This window comes from Platalea leucorodia (assembly GCF_965183815.1).
Source record: "Platalea leucorodia genome assembly, chromosome: 1".
In the NCBI taxonomy this organism is placed as follows: domain Eukaryota; kingdom Metazoa; phylum Chordata; class Aves; order Pelecaniformes; family Threskiornithidae; genus Platalea; species Platalea leucorodia.
Window position 1 is genome coordinate 44568599 of NC_138823.1, and position 25020 is coordinate 44593618.

Below are 25020 nucleotides of genomic sequence, written 5' to 3' on the forward strand. Positions count from 1 at the left end.
CCAGGTTAAACGCTAGGTACTTGGCTTCCTGCCAAACCGCTATGTGAAATGATCAGTAATGGGTACTAAAAGGGCTGTGTAGCTGGCACTGACACTCCTTCTCCTCCTTTGCCTCCTCCTCCGCCTCCTCCTCCACAGGGCGTTAATACATACCTCCTAAATTTCAGCAGCCAAAAGAGAAGGCATTAAAACGGTGCTTAAGGAAAGGTTAGGGTGAAAAACTGGCCTCTTCCAAACATACCACCTAATTCCCAAGCCATGCGTTTTCTGAGTTCAGTCTACTTCACGTATCAACATTACATTTTGCTACAGCCAGCACTTCTGAGCCAGGAAAGCACAAGCCGTGCTCTTCTGCCTCATTCACCATCAGCAGAATTACCAGTAAGTTCCAAAATCTTTATTGTTTCTGATGGTTTGTGGCCTCCTACAAAGCTGTAGGAACATTGTTCCATTTTTGGTACTTAATCAGCCTTCCAGAAGTGGAGATTTAAAAGATTTGAGTTTGATTTGTAAACTGGGCTGTCTCATATGAAACTCCTCAATTCAGGATAATTACAGAACATCAAGAGATGTTATTTTATAAGCACACTCCCTGCTGTAGTAAGTAACAATACATAAATCTGTCCTTTGACTTTTCCTTTTGGGCTTCCATGTATGCGGAGGTCACCCCAGCATTGCTGCAATTTCTGCTTTTGATAAACAATTTACTTTGGTATTTCTAGTGTTACTTTAGAGTAGTCCCTGTGGACATTGCAAATATTATAGTGGTTTAGTTATCTAAAGCATTTAGTGTATAAGGTAACTGACAAGTTCTTTTAGGAGTTTTAACTATAAAATATTTCCTGTAGTATTTGGGAAGAATATGCATGCATCTCATTTTTCTGTCTCAAGCAGTCTTTTCATTACCATGTCTTAAGCTGTGCATGCATGGTATTAGTCTGTCTCCATGCTAAACTACATGAACCTTTATTTGCTCAGATGACTATGGTACATGCAGGAATTTTACAGACACCTTTTCTTATCCTGAGACCATCTGTGTTCACAAGGTTCACGTTGGTACCGATGTGACTTTCTCACAGCACATATAGGAAGGAGCAGTGATGGTAAGCATGGCAGAATCTGGCCCTTCCTGGTTTGCCCCATATTATTATTAGCTGTAGTTTGCAGGTGAGTTCAGAGGTAACACTCATGGAGGAACAAACTAGGCTTTGTTCAGGTTGTATAAATGCCGTATGATTTTAGTCAAGGTAGTATCAGGCACGTAATTTTTTCACTTCACCTAATTAACTGGGTTTTATTTCTAAAAAATCCACCATCAAATCCATCAGCTCTTAATTTTCTTTCATGGATGCTACATCAGAAAAACATGGTTTAAAATTATATTTTTCTGTCTTTTTAACGATAAACCTTTCCAATTTGTGGGGGAAAAATTAAAACATATTTCAGTGTCCCTCTTTATTTTCTGTCCACTATTGCAGCACATTCCATTTGCAGTGATTCTAAAAAGCATGTGGTCTCTTCTTGATGCTCAGTCTATTTTCTTTCCTCCCTATTTCGTTTTTTTGGTTTGTTTTTTTTTTACCTAAAGTCTTGCCAGGAAGTTTAACCCTCAGCTGTCTCTGGTGATCCTGTCCCTAAGCACATCCTACCTCACGGTCCAACAAAACGAGCTTGAAGGAGGCTGCTCCCTGTGCTGGCTGCAGCTGTTTTCTCCCCCAGCGCCGAATGCTGTTGGCAGCCAATCACAGATGGAGCTAAAACCATCCTCAGCAATTTATGCGGCCACTTCCTCCAGATTTCTCACAAGAGAATTTCTGGACCAGAATTCATCCTTTTCTCGCCCAGACTTTTGATCCTGCATTGGAAATCAAATAAAGGCTTTCTGACCAGTGCTTCTTGCACAATTCTAGGTGCTTGAAACAAAAATTGGGAATGCACTGTGGCCATTACAGAGTGGTAGCTGTGGGGCTGGGCTGAGACCTTGCCTTTGAAAGGGTATCGGCTGCTCCATGTTTTCACTGTCTTTGTGGGCTGCTCCACAAAGCAGCATTGCCATGTGTACCAGAGGGAGCTGCTTGCCTTGCCTCTCAAATGTAAAGTGGCATGTATTCAGTTTCCTAACAAAGAACCTACAGCCTAGAGATCTGCGATATTTAAGGAATGGCTTCTGGTTGAAATGCTTTTTGTTTGTTTATTTGTTTGTTTGTTTATTTGTTTCACACCTCATCTTTTATTTGGTCGTCCCAGCTTCCTGGAGTCTGACATTAACAGAGTAAAAGATTGTTTCTGCTTTTTTATTTATTCCTTTATAGATCTTGCTGTTGGCTGATGCTGCCAGTTTTCTGGCTTATTGGATTGTGGCTTCTGTCCTGTTTGAGGCTCTGAATGGAATAAATGACACTGCAATCCTAAAGCTATATAGTTTAGCACAAAAATGGCATATTGGGAGGGGGGAGCCATTGTTTAAAGGACACAGTGTGAAAACCTAAAGTGATGCTTAAATCACATACATCTCTGTTAAAACTTTGTGTAGGAATTACATCTGAAGTACAAAATAGAGAGTATCACGCTGCTAGGATCACTCAGTTGAGTGCAGACACGGGCTAAAAGCAAACAAAATCCTTATCTGATTTCTCTACAGATTCACCCAGGCCTGAAAAGAGAGAAACCAAATGTCCCATCCCAGGATGTGATGGCACAGGGCACGTGACTGGGCTGTACCCTCACCACCGCAGTCTCTCAGGCTGTCCACATAAAGTTAGAGTGCCACTAGAAAGTGAGTATCATCACCCTGCAGTCCAGAATAACAACAGGATCTGGCCTGGTATTGTGGGTAGTGTGTGCTCATCCTGGAAAAGAAACCCACTTTTTCTGGGTGAGATTGCAGAATGAGGTTGAGAGAGGAGCCATCACAGCTTCTTTGCCCTCCAGCTCTTAGTGACAGTCCTACTTCCCACACTTGTAAAGCCCAAGTAACAGTAGCATTACAAACAGCAATAGGCTCCTCAGGTGGCCTGGGAAGAATAAGATTAAAGCCAAACTATCCCCACCCTGCCAGCAGACCTGCATGCTGTAGTCTTATGAATCTTCAAGTTTTTGCTTGCCCATGCCTTTGCTAAGGCACACAGCACAGAAATCACCTGCTTGTTTTAGAGCTGTGACCTGATTTGCAGTAATCACACGCCGAGGCTGCTGGTTTTCATTGCCAATAACTGAGAGGCCTGGGCATGCTTATTCAGAGATGTTTCCTGTGTCCCCCTTACCACTGAGTTCAAAAAAGTTACTTCCATCAGTACATCCCAGCGTTGGTCCACAGCACGTCCCTGTCGTATGACTGTGTTGTGCTAACTCTTTTGTGCCCAGTCTAGCCTGAATTTCCCCACTTATTTCTAACTGTGCTGATCTGATTACATTGGCTGGGGGGGGTGTGTGTAGTCTTGCAATGTGATACAATGAAATGCTGCATAATAAGCCCAAACCTAATGTGAAACTATTCATTTAAACAACTTAGTTAGTCAAATTGTTTTTTGTGGTGGTATGCATAACAACAAATTAAAAGGATACCTGCACTTTACCAATGTCCTGTTCCTAACTGTATCTCTCCCTTTTTCTTAAATCTGGTACTAAACTGTATTTATGGAAACATCTGCTGAGTTAAGCAGGCTGCTGCATTTGGAAGGCCTTAGCAACATTAACTTTCTAAAAAGTTAAAATTTACAAGTCCTTGTTAATTATCACACTTCCAATCAGCTGTGTTTTGTCTTGCTGGGAAAAAAAAAAAAAAAAAGACAAATTATAATTTGGTTCCTGACAGAACAAACCAGTTGACTGAACAGTCAGCTTTTTTGAAGCACTGTGCACCCAAAGGGGTAATGCAGTACTGAAGTCATGAAGGCAGACATACAAAAATTTTTTGTTTTACACAGACATACGTCTCAGTCCTAATAAAAATGATCCATGTCAAAAGGCATAAGAAATGTACATGTTCTGTGTTAGCAGTATATGAACCAGAGGGCAAAGGGCTTCATGATGTAACATCCTTGCTAACTTCTGCCTTTGTTCTTTTGAAGTCCATAGAAACAATGATATGCATGTGGGAAGCCATACTACAGCAATGTAGGAATAAACTGGTATATGCTGGAGGCACCAGCCTTGCTGTGTTGTAGACCTTTTGCTTTGACTTTTCTTTTGTGGGCACATTGTGACAGAATTGAGAATCTGAGTCTGAAGAAGAAATGTTCATATTTTTTAATATATGTATTTTTAATTGATGTATGTTATTATCACCTTTTTTTTTTTTTTTCTTATTCTTGTTTAGTTCTTGCCATGCATGAAAATGTTTTAAAGTGCCCCACCCCAGGATGCACTGGAAGAGGACATGTCAACAGCAATCGCAACACACACAGAAGGTAGTTCAGAAAAGTTCCTGTCTACTTAAAAATTTAACATGTACTCCAGAATAAATTGATGGGCAAGTCTTGGAATTAGATGTTATGTACTACACTGCAGAATGCCTATGAACTGCAAGGGTAGCCTGTATTATTTATAACCAAATAATTGTCTTTAATTTCATTATATCAAAAATGGCTGCAGCACTGAGGATGGCAAATTCCACTAGTATTTTTCAGAGGTGAGATTTCAAACTACAATTTCATTACAGTCTTCATAGTGAAACATCATCATGTAAAAGGAGTAGGAATGAACACACACATTATTGTTGCTACAACTGGAAAACCCAGCAGAAACCAAAGACTCTTTGTTTTGCACCACAGACATAGTAGTACTTGGCAGGAAGTTCCCATCAAGGCACATTCCCTTTTAGAAAAACAGGAAATTTTAAGTGGAATACTTTAGAATCCCTGTAGAAACTAACTCCATTTATTACCCTCAGGAATGTCATCTTCCCGCTTGGAACACTCTTGTCTGTTTAACTTGCTGCCTGCAGGGATAAAGTAAAATTGAGAAAAGCCTTCCAGACAGGCAGCTGGGGAATCACAGCTGGGCTGCAGGTGAGGCAGAGAGCTGACGCGCTCTGTCTCCAGCAGGCCACTGCTGTCAGCACGGCTCTTGTCAGTACTGCTTTCTGCTGGAAGTCAGCAAGCCAAAAAATTCCATCAGTGTGCTTCTGGAAAAATATAATATAAATCTTTCTTACAATCAAACTTGGAACCGAAAATTTTCAAAACCAGCTTTCTTTGTTGAACTGAATTTTTGTGGGATTTTCTTTTTTGTTCGTGATTGATTGATTGATTGATTGGCTATTGTATGAGGGCACCAAAATCAAGGATTATCATATTGTGTTACTATCTGTAGTCTTTACTAGAGAGATCACAAGCTCATCTACAAGAATATATAAAGAACCAGTAAATATTTTTTCATTGTTTCCTGTTTTAGATCCCCAGTCATCTTTGCAGCATGTTAGCTGTATCATAAGCGACCCATGAATAGGATAAGAAAACATGTTCTAATGTAATAAAGCAAATAGAAAAAAAAAGCAAGCACAACTTGAAATGACAAAATGTGTTCTTTGGTAACAGTCGTTCACATACCCCTGTTTTTCCCCAAATTCACTTTCCTTTTAATCAGTAGGAGGTTTATATGCATGGTTCAGCTGATAAAGTAAATGGCATTTGTCAAAAAATTTACTAGTGACTTACCAGCCACAAGACATCAAAGCAGCACTGTGGAAAACTCCTGCATGATTCGGTTTCCAGATATATCACTTCAAATGCACAGATTTCACAGTTTTGCCTTAAGGGTTGAAAACCAGATGAATCTGGGCTATAATAGCAGCAGCTCCCATAGATACACAGGGCACCACAGAAGTTTGGAGTCATTGAGTTCCACAGCACACATTTCCTTTACTTAAGATTTCATTTTAATGGGCTTTTTCTTATTATTATTTCTTTTCTTCACTTTGATTTTAAACAGCCTTTCTGGTTGTCCAATTGCTGCAGCTGAAAAGTTGGCAATGTCCCAGGAAAAGAACCAACTTGAGTCTCCAAAAGCTGGGCAGTGCCATGATCAGACTCACAGGTAGGATACTTCACAACCAAGTCTTTCCAAAGTATTCCTGCACAAACTCTGCTGATCAGTCCTCAGCTCTTTCCCTCATTTCAGATTTTAGCTACAGAGGTAACTCTTTTTCCAAGATGAACCTCTGCAAAGCTAAATAATTTGACTGTATCTCAAAATTAACAAGCAGCTTTCTGCTGGTTCTTGTGCATGTGGCTGATATTAAAGACAACAGATGTATCTTTTGAAAAGCAATCAACTATATTCTACTAAATCTTACCTCAGCACAAATAGCCTAATCAATGGTTCTCAAATGTCTTTCTCCTGTAAACCAAATCTTCTATCTTGCTGAAATGTTTCAAACAATTTTCAAGAACTGTTCCTTTGTTATAATATTTTGGCCACTGAAACTTGGTTAAAGATCTCTTTGACCTTATTGCACTTTTAGCAGCTCATTTATTTTGTGATTCTTTTCAGAGGAATCTTCCAGTGATCCAGTAAGTAGCTTGTTATCTGAAAGGGTTGAGAACTCTGTTCATTCTGTTTCCCCACCATTAGATAATTCATATTTTGAGTTTCTTTATTCTAAGTTTATTGGTTTAATTTGTTTTTATACAATGGCACCAAAAAGGGGAAACATTTTTTATTGCAATTGTATTTTGTTTGAGAGTTATATGGACCCTACAGACATGCATAATTTGCACATCATTGGCACCACGACCATTACAACCTATTATATTCAGGTCTATTTGGGGACACTTTAATTTGTGGATTATTGACATGATCAGCTCTAATGGTTCCTTCAGAGCCATTACAGAATATTATGTCCATGTGTCTGCCAACTGCATGGGCCTTAACTCTACATATGAAAAGTCCTTAGGAAATTACTAAAGACAAGTAGTTACTGAACAGTAACTAAATGGAATAACACACCATAAATCATTTGTTCCTCCCAAATAACAGAAGCAATTATTTTGGGTCATCTTATATTATATTTATAACGTACTTATTCACAGTAAAGTGAGAATAATAGTGATCCATAAAAATACAAGTCTTTTGACTAGCAAAAATCCAGACAATTTTTAGAAATAAAGGAAGCACGATGCTACAGTAGTAATCTAGAAGTTAGTCAATATCTTTCTTGTAAATAGCCCACACCGGTACTAGAAAACACTAGATTTTTTTAACGTCCTCAGCTTTGAACTTGTATGAAGTCAAAGTACTCTCTAACTACTAGGTCAGCCATGATATTTATGTTATTTATTTCTTATATACACCTACCAGTAGGTTTCACATGTGATAACAGCACACTTTCTGATACTGAGATACAACTGTATCCTATTTTTCAAGAAAAAGTTAAAGATATTCTTGTCTTTCTCATTCATTCTTTTCCTCCTCTCTGCAGGACAAATTTAGCAAAGCAGCCTGAGGTGTCTCAGTACAATTATAGAACTTCACAGCCAGTCACCTCCTCCAGAGCCACCCTGGCGAAAGAACAGGAAAAGTTTGGGAAAGTACCATTTGATTATGCCAGCTTTGATGCACAAGTCTTTGGCAAACACACAACAGCACCTGTGGCACAAGGACGAAAAACACCCCAGTTTCTTGAATGTAAGCTTGAAATTCCATTATTCCTTGGAAGATGGGCAAAATGTCAATGGCTTTTTTTTTTTCTTATTGCTTGTTCTGCTTTCAAACTTCTAGAATTAAAAAAAATCTCTGTAGGAAGCATCTTTAACCACTTGTAGCCAGAATGCTAAATATAATCATTAGTTTGCTAAATATAGAATGCTAAAATGCTAAATATCATCACTATAAGGTTTACTTTTTTGATGTTTCTTTTAAAAGCAATTATCAGGGGAAAAGAGAAGTAAAAAGGAATGGTTTATGTCTTATCTGTTACCTTCTTCCTTGGCTAAATTGTAATATCTTTAGGTGAGAGGATGATGCCATGAGAAGTCCCATAGAATGTGTCTGCATAAGATGTAATCAACTGTAGTACAGAGAAATCCAAGTCAGGTTTTAAAAGGCATCTCAGATAGATACCTTTTAGATGCATCTGTACAGGTATTATTCCTCCTAGATGTCCATGTGCCCCAGCTGTATTACTTCCAGGCCTGGATTGAATTTGTTTTGATATCTCATACTTCTGTACTACATCATATTTGTAGTGCAGACATATCTAATGCATTAAATTGTTACCAAGATTATTCTGCTTGCATCACTTACAGATTTGCTGAGGTACTCCTCTGTACAAATGAGATACCACAGTGCGAACACTGATTATTTATTGCAGATGCTCTTCACAATCTGCTTGGGAAACTTCAGCAAGATTCTTCCATTGTATTGACCATTATAAAATTCTCTTTAATTCAGAGAAACAAATTATTCTGTTGCCATGAGGGAAATGGAAAAAAAAGGTTTTCATTGCACCATATTTGGGTTCAGAAGATAATAGATCCAAAACAATGTGACAAAAGATTCTCTAGTTGTTTTTTTGTCTGTTCATGACAAAAAGTTTAGTAAAAGAAAATAAAAAATGAAAACAAATTGCATCCCACTTATCCCAACAAAGGAGAACATTCATAGTAAGGTGAACAGAAAAGCAGAAAATTATATATATATATATATATGCATATATAATATAATATACTTCCCATACTATATAATATTATATATGTTTTATATATTTATAAAATTTGTATATTTGTATATTTATATATTTATTTGTGTATGTGTCTGAGTATGCACACACACAAACATATACATACGTTTGCAGGTATCTATGTGTTTGTGTATATATATAAATACCCTATTTAAAATTGCAAATGAAAAGTAGATATTTATCTGGCCTGAAAAATAGGCTTGTTCAAATGAAAGCAAATATGTGCATTGCCAGCTTCTTGGGTGGCAGATTTTCCAATTTTGTTTGTAAAATTGAATATTCCCTATTAGCTGTCTCTTTGCACAGATGTATGTCTATTTCACAGGTTCATTTCAAGGAAAAAATGATTGAACTGTTTTTCTACAAATGTAAATCCATACATATGCAATTTATGTATAATGTATATCAGGGCTGAAGTTTACAGCCTGTTGTTCTTGCAAAGATTGCAGTGTGCAGCTATTATTTTAATGGAAAGGTGAAAGTAAAAGAGCAGGTGAGTGCTTTAACTATACAGACATACAAAAGTTAGCAATAAGAAGCTGACAAAGTAGTGATTGGTTCAGCATGCTATGTAAATATGTAGCTAGCCAAAAGCCCATAGTTAGCCCTCTGTGGATTCTGCACTTATAAACTTGATTTGTTAACAAAACATGCACCTTTCATAGCCTGCTTTTTTTTTAATCTTTAGGGTCAGTAATGGGAAATGCACTTTTTTGCTCTTTAAATATAATTTGAAGTTAGCTGTAGTAACTGCTAAAAATGTAGACCCTCTTGCTTGTGCTACAGTTTTACAGCAGCGTAGATAAATCCTTTTTAATTTGCACTGGAGAAAGGGAGAACTGAATCATGAGGCTTTTATGTATTGCTCTACTGAGATGCCTCCAGTACTTAGAAAAACTGAATATGGCATTCAGCTACAGTCAGTGCACAAAACCAAGCATTTCTCTTAGAGCATCCCAAGTTTGAGGAAAGATGATTTCTTCAAGGTCTTGTGTAGGTCTTAGCATTAAAATGCACTCAGCCAAAGCTCTACATCCAAAGGGATCCAGTGCCTTGGGGCTCAGATCTTTATGGAGCGAGCAGATGGCCATACACAGAAATGTTCTTGGTGTATCTGGGTGTAGGCTGAGAAATTGGATTTTGCTTAGTTTATCTTTGTAGGACACTGTGGGAGCTACAGACAAAAGAAGCGATTATTGCTTACTAAGAGCTGAGATCATGGTGCTGTGTTTTCCCTGCAACAGGCAACAGTTAATGACATCTCAAGCTCCAAAATCCAGAACAGGGAGCAGAGTTCTTTCTACCTGTTTTAGAGTAAGTGCTGCTGATGGAGCAGAAAACAAAGAACCACACAAACCACTTTTGTCTGTGAAAGTGCTTTTCTGTTCACCTGTTAGTTTTTCATTCTCAACTGACCTCTTTGTGCCTAGTAAATCTGTGTATTATTGCAAATGCTAGCCAACATAAGACGGTGAGCTAAGATTAGTTTTATTTTGAAGGTTCATTGCTATTATTTTTTTTAATTGATTAAAGGGTAGACTTAAATTTCTAAAAATTTCCACAAAATCAGGACTGAATATTCCTAACAGGTAATATTCTTATCTGATTTCTCTGGTTCATTCAAGAGCCTGGTCTTGTTCTCCTTACTCACATAAGCAAAGCTATTTAAATAACAGACTTATTCATTTAAGTAGGGTAAGCAGTGTTGTTTTAGCTAAGACTGAACAAGTCACTGTTGTTTTTGTACACAATAGAGCTCCAAGAGGAAGCCTTTATAAGGATACATTTACAATTGCATTTGCGCACCAATGTTGTCAGGTCATGACGGATAACACACTAATGCTTGTTCAGTCTTTCCTTGGACATCGTTGCTTTTAATGCTTGAGTAAAGAATGAGTAAAATCTGAGTAAAAGTCTCAGATGCTTTGTTGAAAGATGTGTATTTCGTGGGTAAAAATTAAATTATCGTGTTTCTGAAGCCATTTTTACAGCAAACCCCTACTGTCAAGAGGAAATGGATTGTTTTAAATATATTCTTTGAATATTTTAATATATGAAATTGTAGTCTGAGAAACAAAACTATTTAATGGGAAAAATCTTATATGTGCAATTGCTAATCAAATCTCTCTTCAACAGCAAAGCATTTTTCAAATCCAGTGAAATTTTCTAATCGACTGCCTAGTGCTAGCGCCCACACACAGAGCCCTTGCCATGCCAACTCTTATAGCTACGGTCAATGTAGTGAAGACACCCACATAGCAGCAGCTGCTGCTATCCTGAACCTTTCCACCCGCTGCAGGGAAGCAGCAGAGATCCTCTCCAACAAACCACAGAGTCTGTCTGCCAAGGTAGGGTAGTCCAAGAACCTGGAGGGTGTGCTAGCTACTGAACTGTGCGAATAAACTGTCTTTCATGTTAGTGACTGCATTAAATCCCCAAAAAGGAGGCTTCTGTTTGCATGCTCTTTTGAAGAGAGACAGAGAAAAAATCAGTAATGTAGTGACCAGTTCTGATAAAAATAAATAAATAGCAGGTATTTTGTTGTTACTCTTTTCATAATTGAGCCCTAAATACAAGGGGGGAGATTTGTGGGAGGAAAAAAGAAGGATATTTGAAATCCAGCAACAATCTGTGGTGGATAACGAATTAGATCTGTTTAAAGAGGGAATTTTCCTCCCTCTGAAACTTGCCATAAGCGAAGCGACCATTTTGGAGGCTGATTAAAAAAAAAAAATCATGTGATTAATCAAGGTGATATTTACTAGCAATGGAGCAGAACTACACCTATTAAGTCTGTTGTCTTTGGAGCTCATGACAGTTTGACAAGGTGTAGGGAGGGAAATAACAACTGATTTTGGTAAAACTCTCCTTTCTGCTGGCAAGAGAGGAGAATCAGGCCCACAGCGCTTGGAGATAGATAATTTGGGCAAGTCTGTCATAATGGAAAGCTGCCTAATATCGTAGATGTTTGTGTGGCTTTCAGTTTTGGTTTCTGCTCTGCGTTTCCTCACAGATCTTTATGATTTACAAATGGTACTGTGTGAGCTATGAGCCTTATTTTCTGTGCCATTACATAGTATTATACTGCTGATGAAAATAGACAAGATTTTCTTCTGATGACGATGGTTGTGGGAGCACTGTTGTTTATTATTTGTATTAAAGTCAGACATACTCCACTGCAATGAAACTTTTGAAAGCTCTGTGTAGATGAGAGGGTGCCATTACAAGAACTTGAGAAGAAATCATTGGGGAGTGAAAAGAGGTATATTTATCAAAAAACAAAATAGCAGGTGTGTTTCTGCTATGGGACTCTGAGTCATGATATGTTCTCCAAAAGATAGATGAGTTATTTCTCTGCAAGTCAGTGTTGCTCTAGCTTGTCTATTGTAGCACCAGGCTCAGTCTGGCCAGAGGTGGTTTCCAGAGCTGCTGGTTTACAGTTTGGTTGGGCCTTCATTCACCATTACTAAGAGGTTAGCTGTTATTCTTTGATAGGAACCACTTATTTTACCACCAGTGTAACACCTTGTTAGATATTCCAAGCCTTGCTCCTTTGCAGACTTTTATTTCCTGCTACTTTGCTGCCTTTTATTTCCACTTGTGAAGTCTTGGATCTTGAAACCGATGCTGTGAGATGCCCCAGAGCAGACTTTTTAGAGTGTGTCCACATGCATCCCCCATACCACAGACATTATCTGTCCCAAAGATTGCTCATGGAACCTTTTCCAAATGACAGATCCATCTCTGATATATGCTGCAGAAAGCTCCTTCCACAGGTCTTCAATAGAGACTTCTTCTAGCAGGGAAATGGAAACTGATGCCAATGGCTGGATTAAATTGCTGCCGCAGCCTTTGGCTGACCTCAGCAATAGACCTTCTTGCCAGAGAAGAGCAGTAAAGGGACCAGGCATAACCCAAAGATTTTCTCCTCCGTACCTGCTTCACAGTTGCCAAAGCATGGGGAAGGTTTGAGTGGAAGTGAACATAATAGTAACGATATGGAGGGACACTTGGGGCACATAGCTTACTCCTTTTTCACAGCCAGGAATCCAGCCTAAAAGAATATCACCTGCATACCTTGCTATCTGCCTGCCTCCCCTTTTGCCAGACTTTCTGGAGGGCATACTGCTACAAAACATCTGACACAAGAATCAGAATTAGCTTCTGGCCAGAACACAGGCAAGTAAGTCCCAAACAGATTTGGTCGCCAAAACCACACAAAACCCATTTTTATTTGATTTTGGCTATTTATTACTTTTATCATACAGGACTCAAACCAAAAATTGTGGAAATAAATCTCTAGACTCTCTTCAATGAAGGTGCTTTCTTATTTTAAAATATGAAGCAAAAAATAAAGCTAGTTTTAAAAGAGACTACTATCTATTTATCAATGTTTCTGAATTTTTTTGTAGCTGGTATTGGGCTCAAAGGTAAATGTGTAACTGCTAGAATATCTTACATATTTTTAGATCATAAAAAACATCTCTTGAGACTTTATCAGTGTTTGGACTCAAATAATGCAGCATCAACAGATGACTACAGAGTTAATGATTTACTTTTTCTACTCTTGATAGCATACACATTCACCAGGTCTGAAAACACCTGTGTGGGGTGGCTGTGTTCAGAGCCCCGTCATATCAGACCTCTAAGCCCTACCTCTTGCCACATTCCTTTGTTTCTTTGCCTAAGAAAACCTGATTAACATCATCCATACTTTAGCAGATCAAAGCTCCTGACTTGTAAAGGTGTTTGCTCTTATATGAGCATCAGGCAGCCTCCCAGCAATCCAAGTCATGACACTTTGCAGATGGGAGGCAGTGTGATGGGAGAGCAAGGACCAGTGGGGCTGCAGAGGATTTCTGGGACTTGCAGGAAATCCTTTGCAAGTTACACAATTGTCAGAGCTGTAAAAATATTGTGCTTCTAAGTTTTAAAAGCAGAACTTGAACTTCAAACATTTCAAGCAAGTGTCATTTTCATGTATTCACTCAAGGCATGCATATGTTGCCTTGCTTAAACAGGTGGGGAAAATACCAAAACATTGTTTAGCACAAGCGTATTCCTAAAGTAATTTTTTTTTCTGTCTCTGAAATTTTATTTCTTGACCTCTAGAGTGTTGTCCATTTTTTAGTAAGAGCTGGATGTTTTACCTTGAATGTTCACCACTTTTCTGTAAATATAAATAACACTTAAATGAAAAAGTATTTTTGACATCACAGTTCCAAATTTCATGTATTTAATGGATTTTCAGATATATATTTCATGTTGTCTACATCTTAGTTCAAAAGGGAGTTCAAAAGCCAAAAAAAGGGAGAGAAGAATAGCAAGAGTAATCAGATTACACATTAGCAGTACCGTTGGTAAGTAAAACTTCACAAAGCAACCTAATATACAAAGGTGATCTACTGAATACTTCTAGATTAAAATTCTGAATTTATAAATTAAGCAATCTAATGAATAAATTTATTCTGAAATGGGCAGTAAAATGGATCCTAAGCTTTCTACGTGAATTATCTATCTGCTGCATACAAAATACTAAGATCATCAGATACCTTGGTGGTATTTTTTTAAAAAATAATTAATGCCATATTAATGTTACATTGTCTGAGCCATTCAACCCTACAGGTGCAGACGCCTGGGACTGTAGTAAACTGTTCCCCTGAATATGATCCTGATCAGCCCATTCTCATGTGATCTGTACCCCAAACCAGTCTCCTGGTCTGCATTTGATTTGCAGCTTATTTAGCTTCATTCAACTCCCATTGAAGTAAACAGGATCATAGAATCATAGAATATTCTGAGTTGGAAGGGACTCACAAGGATCATTGAGTCCAACTCCTGTCCCTGCATAGGACAACCCCAAAATTCACACCATATGTCTGAGGGCATTGTCCAAATGCTTCTTAAATATTGTCAGGCTTGGCGCTGTGACTGCCTCCCCGGGGGAGCCTGTTCCAGTGCTCCACCACCCTCTGGGTGAAGAACCTTTTCCTAATGCCCAACTTAAACCTCCCCCGGCATATCTTCCTGCTCTTCCCTTGGGTTCTATCATTGGTCGCCAGGAAGAAGAGATCAGCACCTGTCCCTCCTCTTCCCCTTGTGAGGAAGCTGTAGACAGTGATGAGGTCTCCCCTCAGTCTCCTCTTCTCCAGGCTGAACAGACCAAGTGTCTTCAGCCGTTCCTCATACGGCTTCCCCTCTAAACCCTTCACCATCTTCATGGCTCTCCTCTGGACACTCTCTAGTAGCTTTGTACCCTTTTTGTACTGTGGCGCCCAAAACTGCACACAGTACTCAAGATGAGGCCGCACCAGTGCAGAGTAGAGCAGGACAATCACCTCCCTCGACCCGCTAGCAATACAGTGCTTGATGCACCCCAGGACATGGTTGGCCCTCTTGGATGCCAGGGCACACTGTTGGCTCATGTTCAACTTGCTGTCAACCAGAACTCCCAGATCCCTCTCTGTGAGGCAGAGGACTCCGCTAGAAGGCTTATCCTGCAGTTTCTAGCACAGTGCAAGGTCTACATCATCATAACATCCAGAGATCTTCCCTGTTTACAGCTCTCACCACATTCACGTCTCACAGAGGTAGCTGCAAGCAATACAGTTTATCTCTATGCTCATCACTACTGCTTGCCAAACATTTTGTTGACTGTTTTGGTGTTTTTCCCACCTGTTTAGACAAAATGGCATATGCACACTATGCCTTGAAAGAAAACAAAAAATGACACTTGCTAAAAATGTTTGAAGTTCAAATTCTGTTTTTGAACAAAATTATGTCATCTCTCCATTCTTGGATATTGATGATGGTGATAATTACATCAATTATTACAACAATGTAGTTAGTACTCAGCACATTTGTCAGGCAGTCCTTTACTCCAAATACCTTAAAGCCTAAATACAGGATGAAAAATCAGCCAAGAATATCGCTAGGTACCATCCTGTTATACTGCTGTGCATGTTGCTCCTTGAGTACATTCTTGGCTGGCTTTTTTGAATTTGAGAATTGCTCTGGGCTGAAATTGTGACTTCATTTGTGTCTCAGTTGTTGCTGGGCAGTTACAAGTTTTCTTATTTTGACCCAAATTAGTATGTTAGTTTGCTGCAGAAGAACTCAATTGCTTAAATTTAAGTCTGAAGAATTGAGGACCATGTGTATGTATTTTTATTGACTGGGAATAGAAAATATTGTACTCTTTGGATGGAGTTGCATTAAGAATAGTATTCATACATGTGGCAAGATACTAGTTCCGGAGTAACTCCCAATACCAGAGCTGAAGAGTCCTTTTGAGCTTTCCAAACCAGACTGAACTGCTAGTGGGAATGCAAAATCATTGATAATGTTGTTTCTTTGGACTTACTTAGTATTAAGTTGTATGGCTGATGCCAACCACAGAATACATAAAACCCCTTTATATGTAATGATACAATCTCCCTAAGGTCTGAAATAAGATTCATGCAGACACAATAATTCACTCTTTCTGATCCAGCTATGAGATAAAGCTTAACTTGTAATCGTTACTGGAGACACACTGCAGAGTATTAAATGTTGTGAGTGATCAGATGGACCAAAAGCATATGAAAAAATGCAGAAGTAATTTATCACAAAAAACAACATCCTTTATTGTCCTAGCTGATGTAGTTCAGTTCTAAGGACAAGACTTAATAATGTACTAGAAAATATTCTGTAATATTTATGTCATAAAATAAAGGAGGCTGAAAAAGCTTGACTTTAAAGTACAAAGCACTTGAAGAGGACAGAGATCATTTTTTGTTTACGTATTTATATTAGTCTTCATTTTAGATAGATATTCATAGTAGAGTACTACTTGTACCTTATCTTCTCACTGAATAGACCCTGGAATAAAGAAAATATGCTTCAGTCATTTTTCTCTCATTTTTTATTCGGGAATCCTTTTTCCAGCTGCTTGTAAAACCTGTGGGGGTGATTACACTGCCACTGATGCGGGACTAGATAAGGAGTAACCTGAATTTAATTACCATGTGTATCCTCTCGCCCTCATTGATTTTTCTTCATTGCTTCAGTGGATTTTCTCCTGGTTTACACCAGTGTAAATGTAAATGTAAATGTAAATGTAAATGTAAATGTAAATGTAAATGTAAATGTAAATGTAAATAAGATCGAAATCAGGCTCCAAAGATTTACACAGCTGCAAACTAATATAAGTTGGGAAATAATAAGATACATTTGCATCTTTATTTTGCTTACATTTTTAAGGAAGAATCAGAACAGGTACATTGTTTTGGTAGCTATATTTTAAATATGTCATGGTAAATGGATAAATATAGGCCTGTTCACACATGGACTAGAGTCGACAGTAATAAGATCTTGCCTTCACTGAGGAGAACACAGTCTTTACAAGTCTGAGCTAAGCATAGTAAGTGCCATTTTCTGTCAGCATGTCATAGCACCGCTCTAGCATTTTTTGCCATTTGCCATTTTTGTATTTTTAGTTCCATTTTAAAATTAATGTAAAAATAAATGTGGTAAAACAAGGAAAGGAGACATATTGAGAGGAGGGTGGGATGAGAGTAGGAATGAAAACTGGAGCAGTATCTCTGACTGTCCTCTCTTTTTGCTCTGCCATTTGGAGTTTGCTATGAAGGCAGCAAAGTGATAGCTCTTTTATACCATTCTGAATAAAAAGCCATGCTGTAAACGTGTAATCCATCCTGCGATGGGCAATAGGGGATATTTTTTTTCCATGACTATATTTAATTGTTGTGTACATCTGTGAGCTCACTTAAACCCCATCTGTACGCTACTTTGCAAATATACAACCCAGCCTTCCCTGAGCAGTATTAGGTGCACATTGGACAACCCAACTTCTACGTGAATTTCAGGAAAGTGCTGAGGAAGCTTTGAATATTGATGTTAGTAAATGCTCTGCTTATCAGCCAGGGCTCCTTGCTGTGGCTAATGGTATCTGTTTCTCAGAGACAATACATTTCCTGATATTCTTCTATGTACAGTTTCATCAAGGAGGGGACCTTGATTGATTTTGGTCCTTTTTGTTGTTGCTGTTGCCTTCTGAGTAGTTGATATTTTGTCAGTGACAGAGAATCTGCACTATTTATGGGTTTTGCACTATAAAACTACTGCAGCCCAGTCACATGGCCTCCTTTCCTAAGCCATCTGTCACAGAGGTCTGGAATTTTATGTGAATGTTGGTTGTGCAGACTTAACCCAAGTTTTTTTATTATGAAAAATGTCAGCAACTACAATATTTAGCATTTTACTTTACATTGGTCATTAAACTTGATTACTGTAGCTCTGTTTCATTGCTATAGTTACATACCAACTACGAAGCCAAAAAACACTGGGGCTATCATGGCAGAGTTATACTGTCAGATCCTGGAGTGTGCGTTTGGCACTGATATAGTTAATATCTTGGATTTTTGTAACTAAGGTTTATTAATGCTGGTATAAAAATGTATTTGATATTATACAGATGGCATAAGATGTTGTGGTTACTAAGTTATTATCCAGGATAAGCTGCACTGTAAAATTCAGGGCTTAAAACTATCACAGGAGATTAAACTATTTACTAAAAATGGGCAGAAAGATATAACCAAAGCATCTTAGTATGAACATATTAGAAGTGTATTTACTTCCCATAAATATAATAAAACATCTCTCTCTTTAAGCTGTATGATTGAAAATGTGAACTTTGCTATGCAAGAGAATCAAACCTAAGAGGTGCCTGAGTTTCTGAACTGGAGGCAAGCAGATGGCTTGGTAGTGTGTCAGTCTAGGTGGGCATCTGTCTTAGGCCCATGGATCCAAAATGAAGTCAGGATGCCTGCATGAGAAGAGATCACTGGGCCCTAAATTCTCAACTTCTACCAAGATTTTCCTTCTGATTAGAAAGATTTCATCAGATGCATTTTACCTTTAAATGAGTCACCATTGCCAGTGGTAGAAGACAAGGCTGCATGAAGGAAGCTTGTGCCTTCAGTCCAAGTGGGGTGGCCATGTCACACTTTCATCAAAAGGGAAGAATTGCCTATTTCACCACACCTGTTTTAAGATCCTCAAGCAAGGATGAATTTCACTGCCCTATCTTTAACCATTAAATGGGTGACTAATCATCAAGCTCCAGCAATAGTTAATGGGAAGAAAGAGAAAGGGACAGTTTGTCAGTGTCTCATCTCTTCCTAAGGAAGAGGTCTAAGAAAAATGGAAAAACTTGCCCCTTGGACATACCTGTCTCTTTTCCATTTACAACAGAGCATCTAGGTGATTCACTTGAGGTAGGAAGTTTCAATCTGGGTTTATACGACTGTCTCCTATAATTATACAGCACTTAACATATCTAGCCCCAAATTCCTACGTGGTATCTGAGCTTTGTGGTGACGCAATAAAAAATAGTAGTGACGACCATAACAGGAAGACAGAGAGCAGTGTTAATTACAACATTTTACATGTGTAGATTTATGACACTGTTATTTATCTCTCTAGTCTTTGAATGTTTTCCACCTTATTCAGGGCAACACACAGAACTAGACTACCAACTGCTCCTCTAGAAGCCACCTCTTTCACCTCTTCCCCTACTTGACTTTAGTAATTGTTGGCAATAGCAAGGACTGGTCTTATACTCATCCCTATATACACAATATGTCAATATGCAGTGTTGCATATTGAGCATGAGGGGAATGTTTTTGTTGCTTTGATTAGTAAGTTGCACTTTCAGGAGCTTTTCATCATTCCAAGAAGAGGAGTTTGTACTCTTTCTGTGGTCAGACAGGGTAAGGCAGAACAGAGAGCTTTCCTTCTCTTGTTCTTCTTGTACAGCTAAGCAGCACTTGCCCCTTCTTGTGAGCAGGACCTGCTCTGAGAGCTTCTCCCAGCCTGGAAAGAGAAGTTGGGTCTCTCCCCAAACTGCACACACTCCTGCAATCAGAGGCTGCTCTTTGCTATACTTGCCAGATAGCAAAGGCTTTGTTAACTCATGTTGAGGGTCTGCATCAGGGAGAACCTCTTAAAGATCCTCCTGTGGCTCCCAGTCTAGGGGTCTCAGTGCAAGCCTTAGTGGCCTAGTCAAACTATGATTAAGGCAATATGTTATTTTGAGTGATGTACAAAATCCTAGTGAAAATTTCTCCTACTGTGCTACTTTTAGGCATATTTCTTCCCCCCTCCTTCTCTCCCCCATGATGCAGATGTTGTAATATTTCCGGGGCGTGGGGGGAAGGGAGGGTATGTAATAGTAATGCTGTTGATGACCTAAACAATGCATTAATGCTTTTAACTGTGAATTGGGGTCATAGTTCTCTGTAAGAGTGAAAAGATCAAGAAGATTTAAAGCTAAACTTTTTTTAAATAAAACTAGATTTAGGGTGTATAGGTTATGGTTTAGAGGCATCTTATTTAAATTCTACTTACTATGTTTAAGCTGAGATGCAGGGATACCATTACTGAAGCTACTCTTAAGTCTGCCTAAGAGTTGGACATTAACTGATATAAATCGAAAAGCTGGTTTTAGATTCAGATAAATTTAAATAAAAGCGTGTATTTATATTTATCCTTTAAAAGCACCACATGGTTATGTTGAAGCCTTACCATGTCCATAGCTAAACATGTCTGTTTCCTGTTACATGGCAGGGAGCTGAGATAGAAGTGGATGAAAATGGCACTCTGGATTTGAGCATGAAAAAGAACCGAAGCCAAGACAAAGTTATGCCTCTCACTTCTTCCAGCACAGCACTTCCCACTCCTTCCTCTTCTCCTTTCAAAACAAGCAACATCCTGGTAAATGCAGCCTTCTACCAGGCTCTTTGTGAACAGGAAGGCTGGGATACACCAATCAACTACAGCAAGACCCATGGCAGGAAAGAAGAAGAAAAAGAGGTACTTTTTCAGTTTCCGAGTGACTTTTTCCATTGGATGAGTGGCCATATGATGGTCTTTGGGATGACCAGTCTACTGCAGTTTAAAGGGAATCAATTTGCACAGGTAGAAGTTTGTGAACATTGAGATGTGACATAAAAAATCACTACTTACATAGAAAAATCTTGCTCTCAGACCCTACTTTCAAGAGGTTGAAAAAAACTATTGTTTTCAGTATGGGTTGTGAATGCCTATAAGTCTCTAAGATAAAGAATTCAAAGCTATCCACAATTAGAGACCTTTTTTTTAAATTTTCTTCCTAATGGCTCAGTCCTGTAGCACATATGCCCAAATGACCTAGGGATCACTCAAAAAACAAAGAAAAAAAAACAGAAAAAAAAAAAAAAAAAAAAAGAAAAAAGATAGTTTTTCATGCTGAAACTTAAAGTAATTTTTCCACACCAACTCTTTATAATTCTAGACAACTCATTATCTAAGTATTTAAACATATACTTAGACCCTTGCCTGCAATATTCTTTCAGTGGAAAACTTTTTATTTTACATTTAACAAACTTGAAGAAATCTCTGCCAGTCAGTCTTAGATCTCACAAGTGAGTCTAGTGATCCCTAAGTCAGTCTGAGAGTACAAATTCAGAAATAAAAAATTGTTAGGAATTCCTGAAGGTTTTGGTTACAATAGCACAAGAGGTTATGCACGTAATTTCCACCGATTGTGATATTTTTTTATCCCATAATGAAACAGCATAGAAAAACTAGATGAGTCTATACAAGTATCTTTCCTTTTCAAGCTGTCCTAGGACATGTAAAAGCCCAAACTTGAAAATGCAGTTGCAGGAACAAAGATGAGCAACTAAAATTTCAGCAAATGTTTTGGTTTAGTAACTTTCCAACTTTTATGGCTAAACTTCTAGACTGCCACTTCCAAGTTGATAATTGTCTTCATTTTGGTTTTGTTTCTGTTTTGCTCTTTCATGTCTTTTTGTCTTATCTTGGCAACATGGCAGCATAGTCTCCTTCCTTTGTCTTTCTTTCCTATTCTTCTATTTTGCTGGCAAGTTTGGTTTTCGTTTTTTCTCTTGAGCCTGGCTGTCAGAATATGGACTGCTTGCATTTTTCTTAAATCAGGAAGGGACCATCAGCACCTTTAAAGGCTAATTAGATAAAATCTTGGTAATTAACCTAGACAAGCCTGAATGATAGCTTTCTGAAGCAGAAAAAAAGATGTCTCAATTTTGAGTTTTTATTCACCTTCAAATACATTTCCTCCCCATTTGGTTTTATATAGCAAATAATAGCATTTGAACATTGTATTTATTGTAAAATTATCTTTTGTTCAGTTATCAAAACTGGCACTTCAAGAAGACATAGACAGAGGTAAATCTATTTAGGGCTGAGGCTAGGGGATCCAGGCCTCCAATTCCAAAAATACCTGGAAATAAAATATAGTTCAGTTGTGTGAAGAAAAAAATCTGTCAGCACTGGGTAGAAACCTGTCATAATGATACCTCTGAGACAGTTTGCACCAAGGTAGATCATTTCTTGGAGGATGGGTTGTCTTGAAGAGCACTTTACAGTCACCTCTGTGGGGCCGCTGATGCACCTTACCTCAGCAATGAGCACATGATCCCTGTATGAGGGTTTTGGAGTAGGTTTGACGTGAGGCAGTAGGCTGAGGGTTCAGGCTCTTCCCCATTCATGCTGCATAATGTGCAAGCACATCTAGCTTTGAGAGAACCGCCTTGCTGCAGGGGATCAATCGGTGTCGCAGACTTGGCAAGGAGCCTGTCCTGCTGCTCCTCCTCCCTGCTGCCACCGCAGCTCAGCGAAACAGCCATGGCAGGAGCACCTCTGCGTCCCCCCCCACAATGCCTGCTCGACTTTTGGAAGGCCTCAGTGGGTGGCTGGCTGCTTCCCTCTCCCTTACAGGGAGCTGGAGGCATCAGTGGACTACCCGGCAGGACATAAAGATCCGTGTTCAGGCACTCTTGCCCCTTGCACTCGGTGCTTTGACACTGCACAGTTTCTCCGTAAGCAAGGATCTGGCCTCAGACCTCTGCTGTGAGCTTTTGCCATCCCAGGGAGCATTGACATGTCCAGTGATCTCAGGGCCAGAGGCTCTGTTTTGCACATTGAAGACTGGCAGTTATCCTCATGCAAAGAAAATGACTGATTATATCTATTTCTAATTCATTGTTATCTGGTTCATATGCACAACAGTTGCTTAATTTTGGTGGTAATTTCCAGAAAATATTGTCTCTCTCTCTCTCAGCGAAATAGCCTGTCCAGATGCCCCCTTAAAAAAAAAATCTGAATTTGGAAAAAGCTCAAAATCTCTCCAAAAGGAAAGCGCTGAGAAATAACTAGAGCTGTCAGTTAGTTCAACTGTCAGTTCTCCAAAGATTTCAGGGCTTAAAAATGTTAAAAGTGCCAGATGCTATTATCTGTTATTCATGTTACCATTATGTTCTGGTCTTTGCTGAAATCAATATAAACTTCCATCTGTACATTAATGGAGTTTCATTGCTTGCTTTCTTTCTGTAGTGTGCATGCGTGAATACACACATGCTCTTTGCAGAAAATAGTAGTGTTTGGACTGATTGAGCTGGTCCTGATTTTCCTTTTAGTCTGGAATTCTTCAGAATTTTAATAGCATTTAGTTATAAATCCATTCAAATGGGAAAGGAAAAATTATACATATGATTGGACTTGACTAGCTGTGATGATCATCACCTAGCAGACCAAAAAGTGGGAAGTGCTAAAGGTTTTTTCCCAAAAGACTATCTCTCCTTCTAAAGCTAAATCGCTGGAGAAGCACACAAGCCAAGGCATAATGCTTTGTGTTCAGTCCTAAGTGTAGAGGACCAAAAATATATTTGGGCTTTAGGTCTGACCTACTCGTTTCAGACAGATGCAGACCCTTTTGGGCCACATGTACTGATGTAAGGTCCTAGAAAAGCAGAGTTTCAGTATTCTTCTTCCTGCATTCCCTTTGCACTGTCTTACTTTTGCAGCTTCTACACATCTGAAAGTTTCATGTTGCTTGAATAATACCAAGTGTTCCACACAGTGCTAAGACAATGCTGGAGAAATCACCTGTTTAAATATCTATATGTCTCCCTCATTCCTGGGAAATATACTAATGGATTCTAACTAGGAAACAAGCTGTATTCCCACTTTGGTCCTTATTAGATTTTTTCTTTTTCAAAAGAGCAATAACTATGAAATTGTAGGTGTTTGTGTATGTATGTCTGTGCATAGCTACTAGCTTAAAAAAAATTACAAATCTTAATAAGACAATTCAGGAAATTCACAATTAAGATTTGAAAAAAAAAAAAGAATTATTTCAAAGATAGAAAATGAAAATACTGCAATTCTAAACCTTCTGGTATCAATTATGCTGGTAGCTGTAGATGTACTCATGTCAACCTTCATCTTGCAATCTTATTTTTGTTAAATGATTCAGTGAAACATCATTAAATGAAGCTGTGAACTGCAATGATGTAGTATTTTGTCGAGCCTTGATATACATAATTCTCGATCAGTCCTCTCTGTGCAGCAGGTATCAGACAGTGACATGATGAATAACCCTCACACACAAGTTTCTGGTCCATCACCAGCAAGATCAAGAGATACCTTTCATTTGAGATAAAACCCATAAGCCATATATATGAAAATATTAATAAATCCTGCAGCACAAACAGTTACAGCTACTCTTGTTTGCTGCAAATGCATCCTGAGGTACATCACACAGCTCAGGATTCCAGTGGAGTGCCAGAGTGGTCTTTCCACCACCCTCTACTCCAGGTTCCTCTCAGTTGGACCTTTGACAAGAAGTGGAGGAGGCTGATGTGTGCCTGGTCTTGATACAGTTAGGATCCAGCCAAGGTATGCACTAAATTTTTAGAAACACAGCATTGGTCCTCAGTTCAGTGATACAGATGTAGCCTATCAGAGTTAGCTGATAGAGAGAAAATTGATAGCCAGTCTTCTTCAACCTCCATAACATTAAATGAAAACCGCCTTACCTGTGTTTTTTGAAGTTATTTTGACATCTGACCCTTTGCAGCTGGCAACAGAGGGTCCACCATTTTGTTGCTTCCTTTGGAAGCTTTTGATTTTACAGTGACTTACACTGTTGATGATCTCTGTAGGAGCTTGCATTTACACATATATAAGAAAAGCAGGTAAGAACTTATGGACAGAGACAGTCAGGAACTAGAATCCCCATTCTGCAGATTGCAGTGGCAAAAACATCCCCATATGCCACTACAAACAGGATTTAACTCAATGCTGGAAAATGGTCTTTGAGGTTTCTTGAATCTTTAACAAATCTGGCATTCATTTTTCCACTTTTGGTTTTTATCATTTTTATTTCTGTGTTTGGAGGACTTTCAACTATTTATTATTTCTGCATTAACATTTTAATAATACCTATCATTGGTTTTATTTTTCTCTATTACTCCTTA

At 38.6% G+C, this 25020-nt stretch overlaps 1 protein-coding gene across 2 annotated transcripts in view; it reads left to right on the plus strand.

Moving 5' to 3' along the window:
* ST18 (ST18 C2H2C-type zinc finger transcription factor) overlaps window positions 1–25020 on the plus strand; it is a gene marked incomplete at both ends in the record, with an annotated part of 167818 nt that overhangs the window by 123590 nt on the left and 19208 nt on the right. For both annotated transcript variants that reach the window (XM_082311165.1, XM_082311166.1), the window contains 6 exons: window positions 2642–2776; window positions 4319–4409; window positions 5932–6036; window positions 7421–7626; window positions 10817–11028; window positions 20309–20554. In XM_082311165.1, coding sequence (XP_082167291.1) covers window positions 2642–2776; window positions 4319–4409; window positions 5932–6036; window positions 7421–7626; window positions 10817–11028; window positions 20309–20554 — 995 coding nt within the window. The remainder of the gene's footprint in view (window positions 1–2641; window positions 2777–4318; window positions 4410–5931; window positions 6037–7420; window positions 7627–10816; window positions 11029–20308; window positions 20555–25020) is intronic.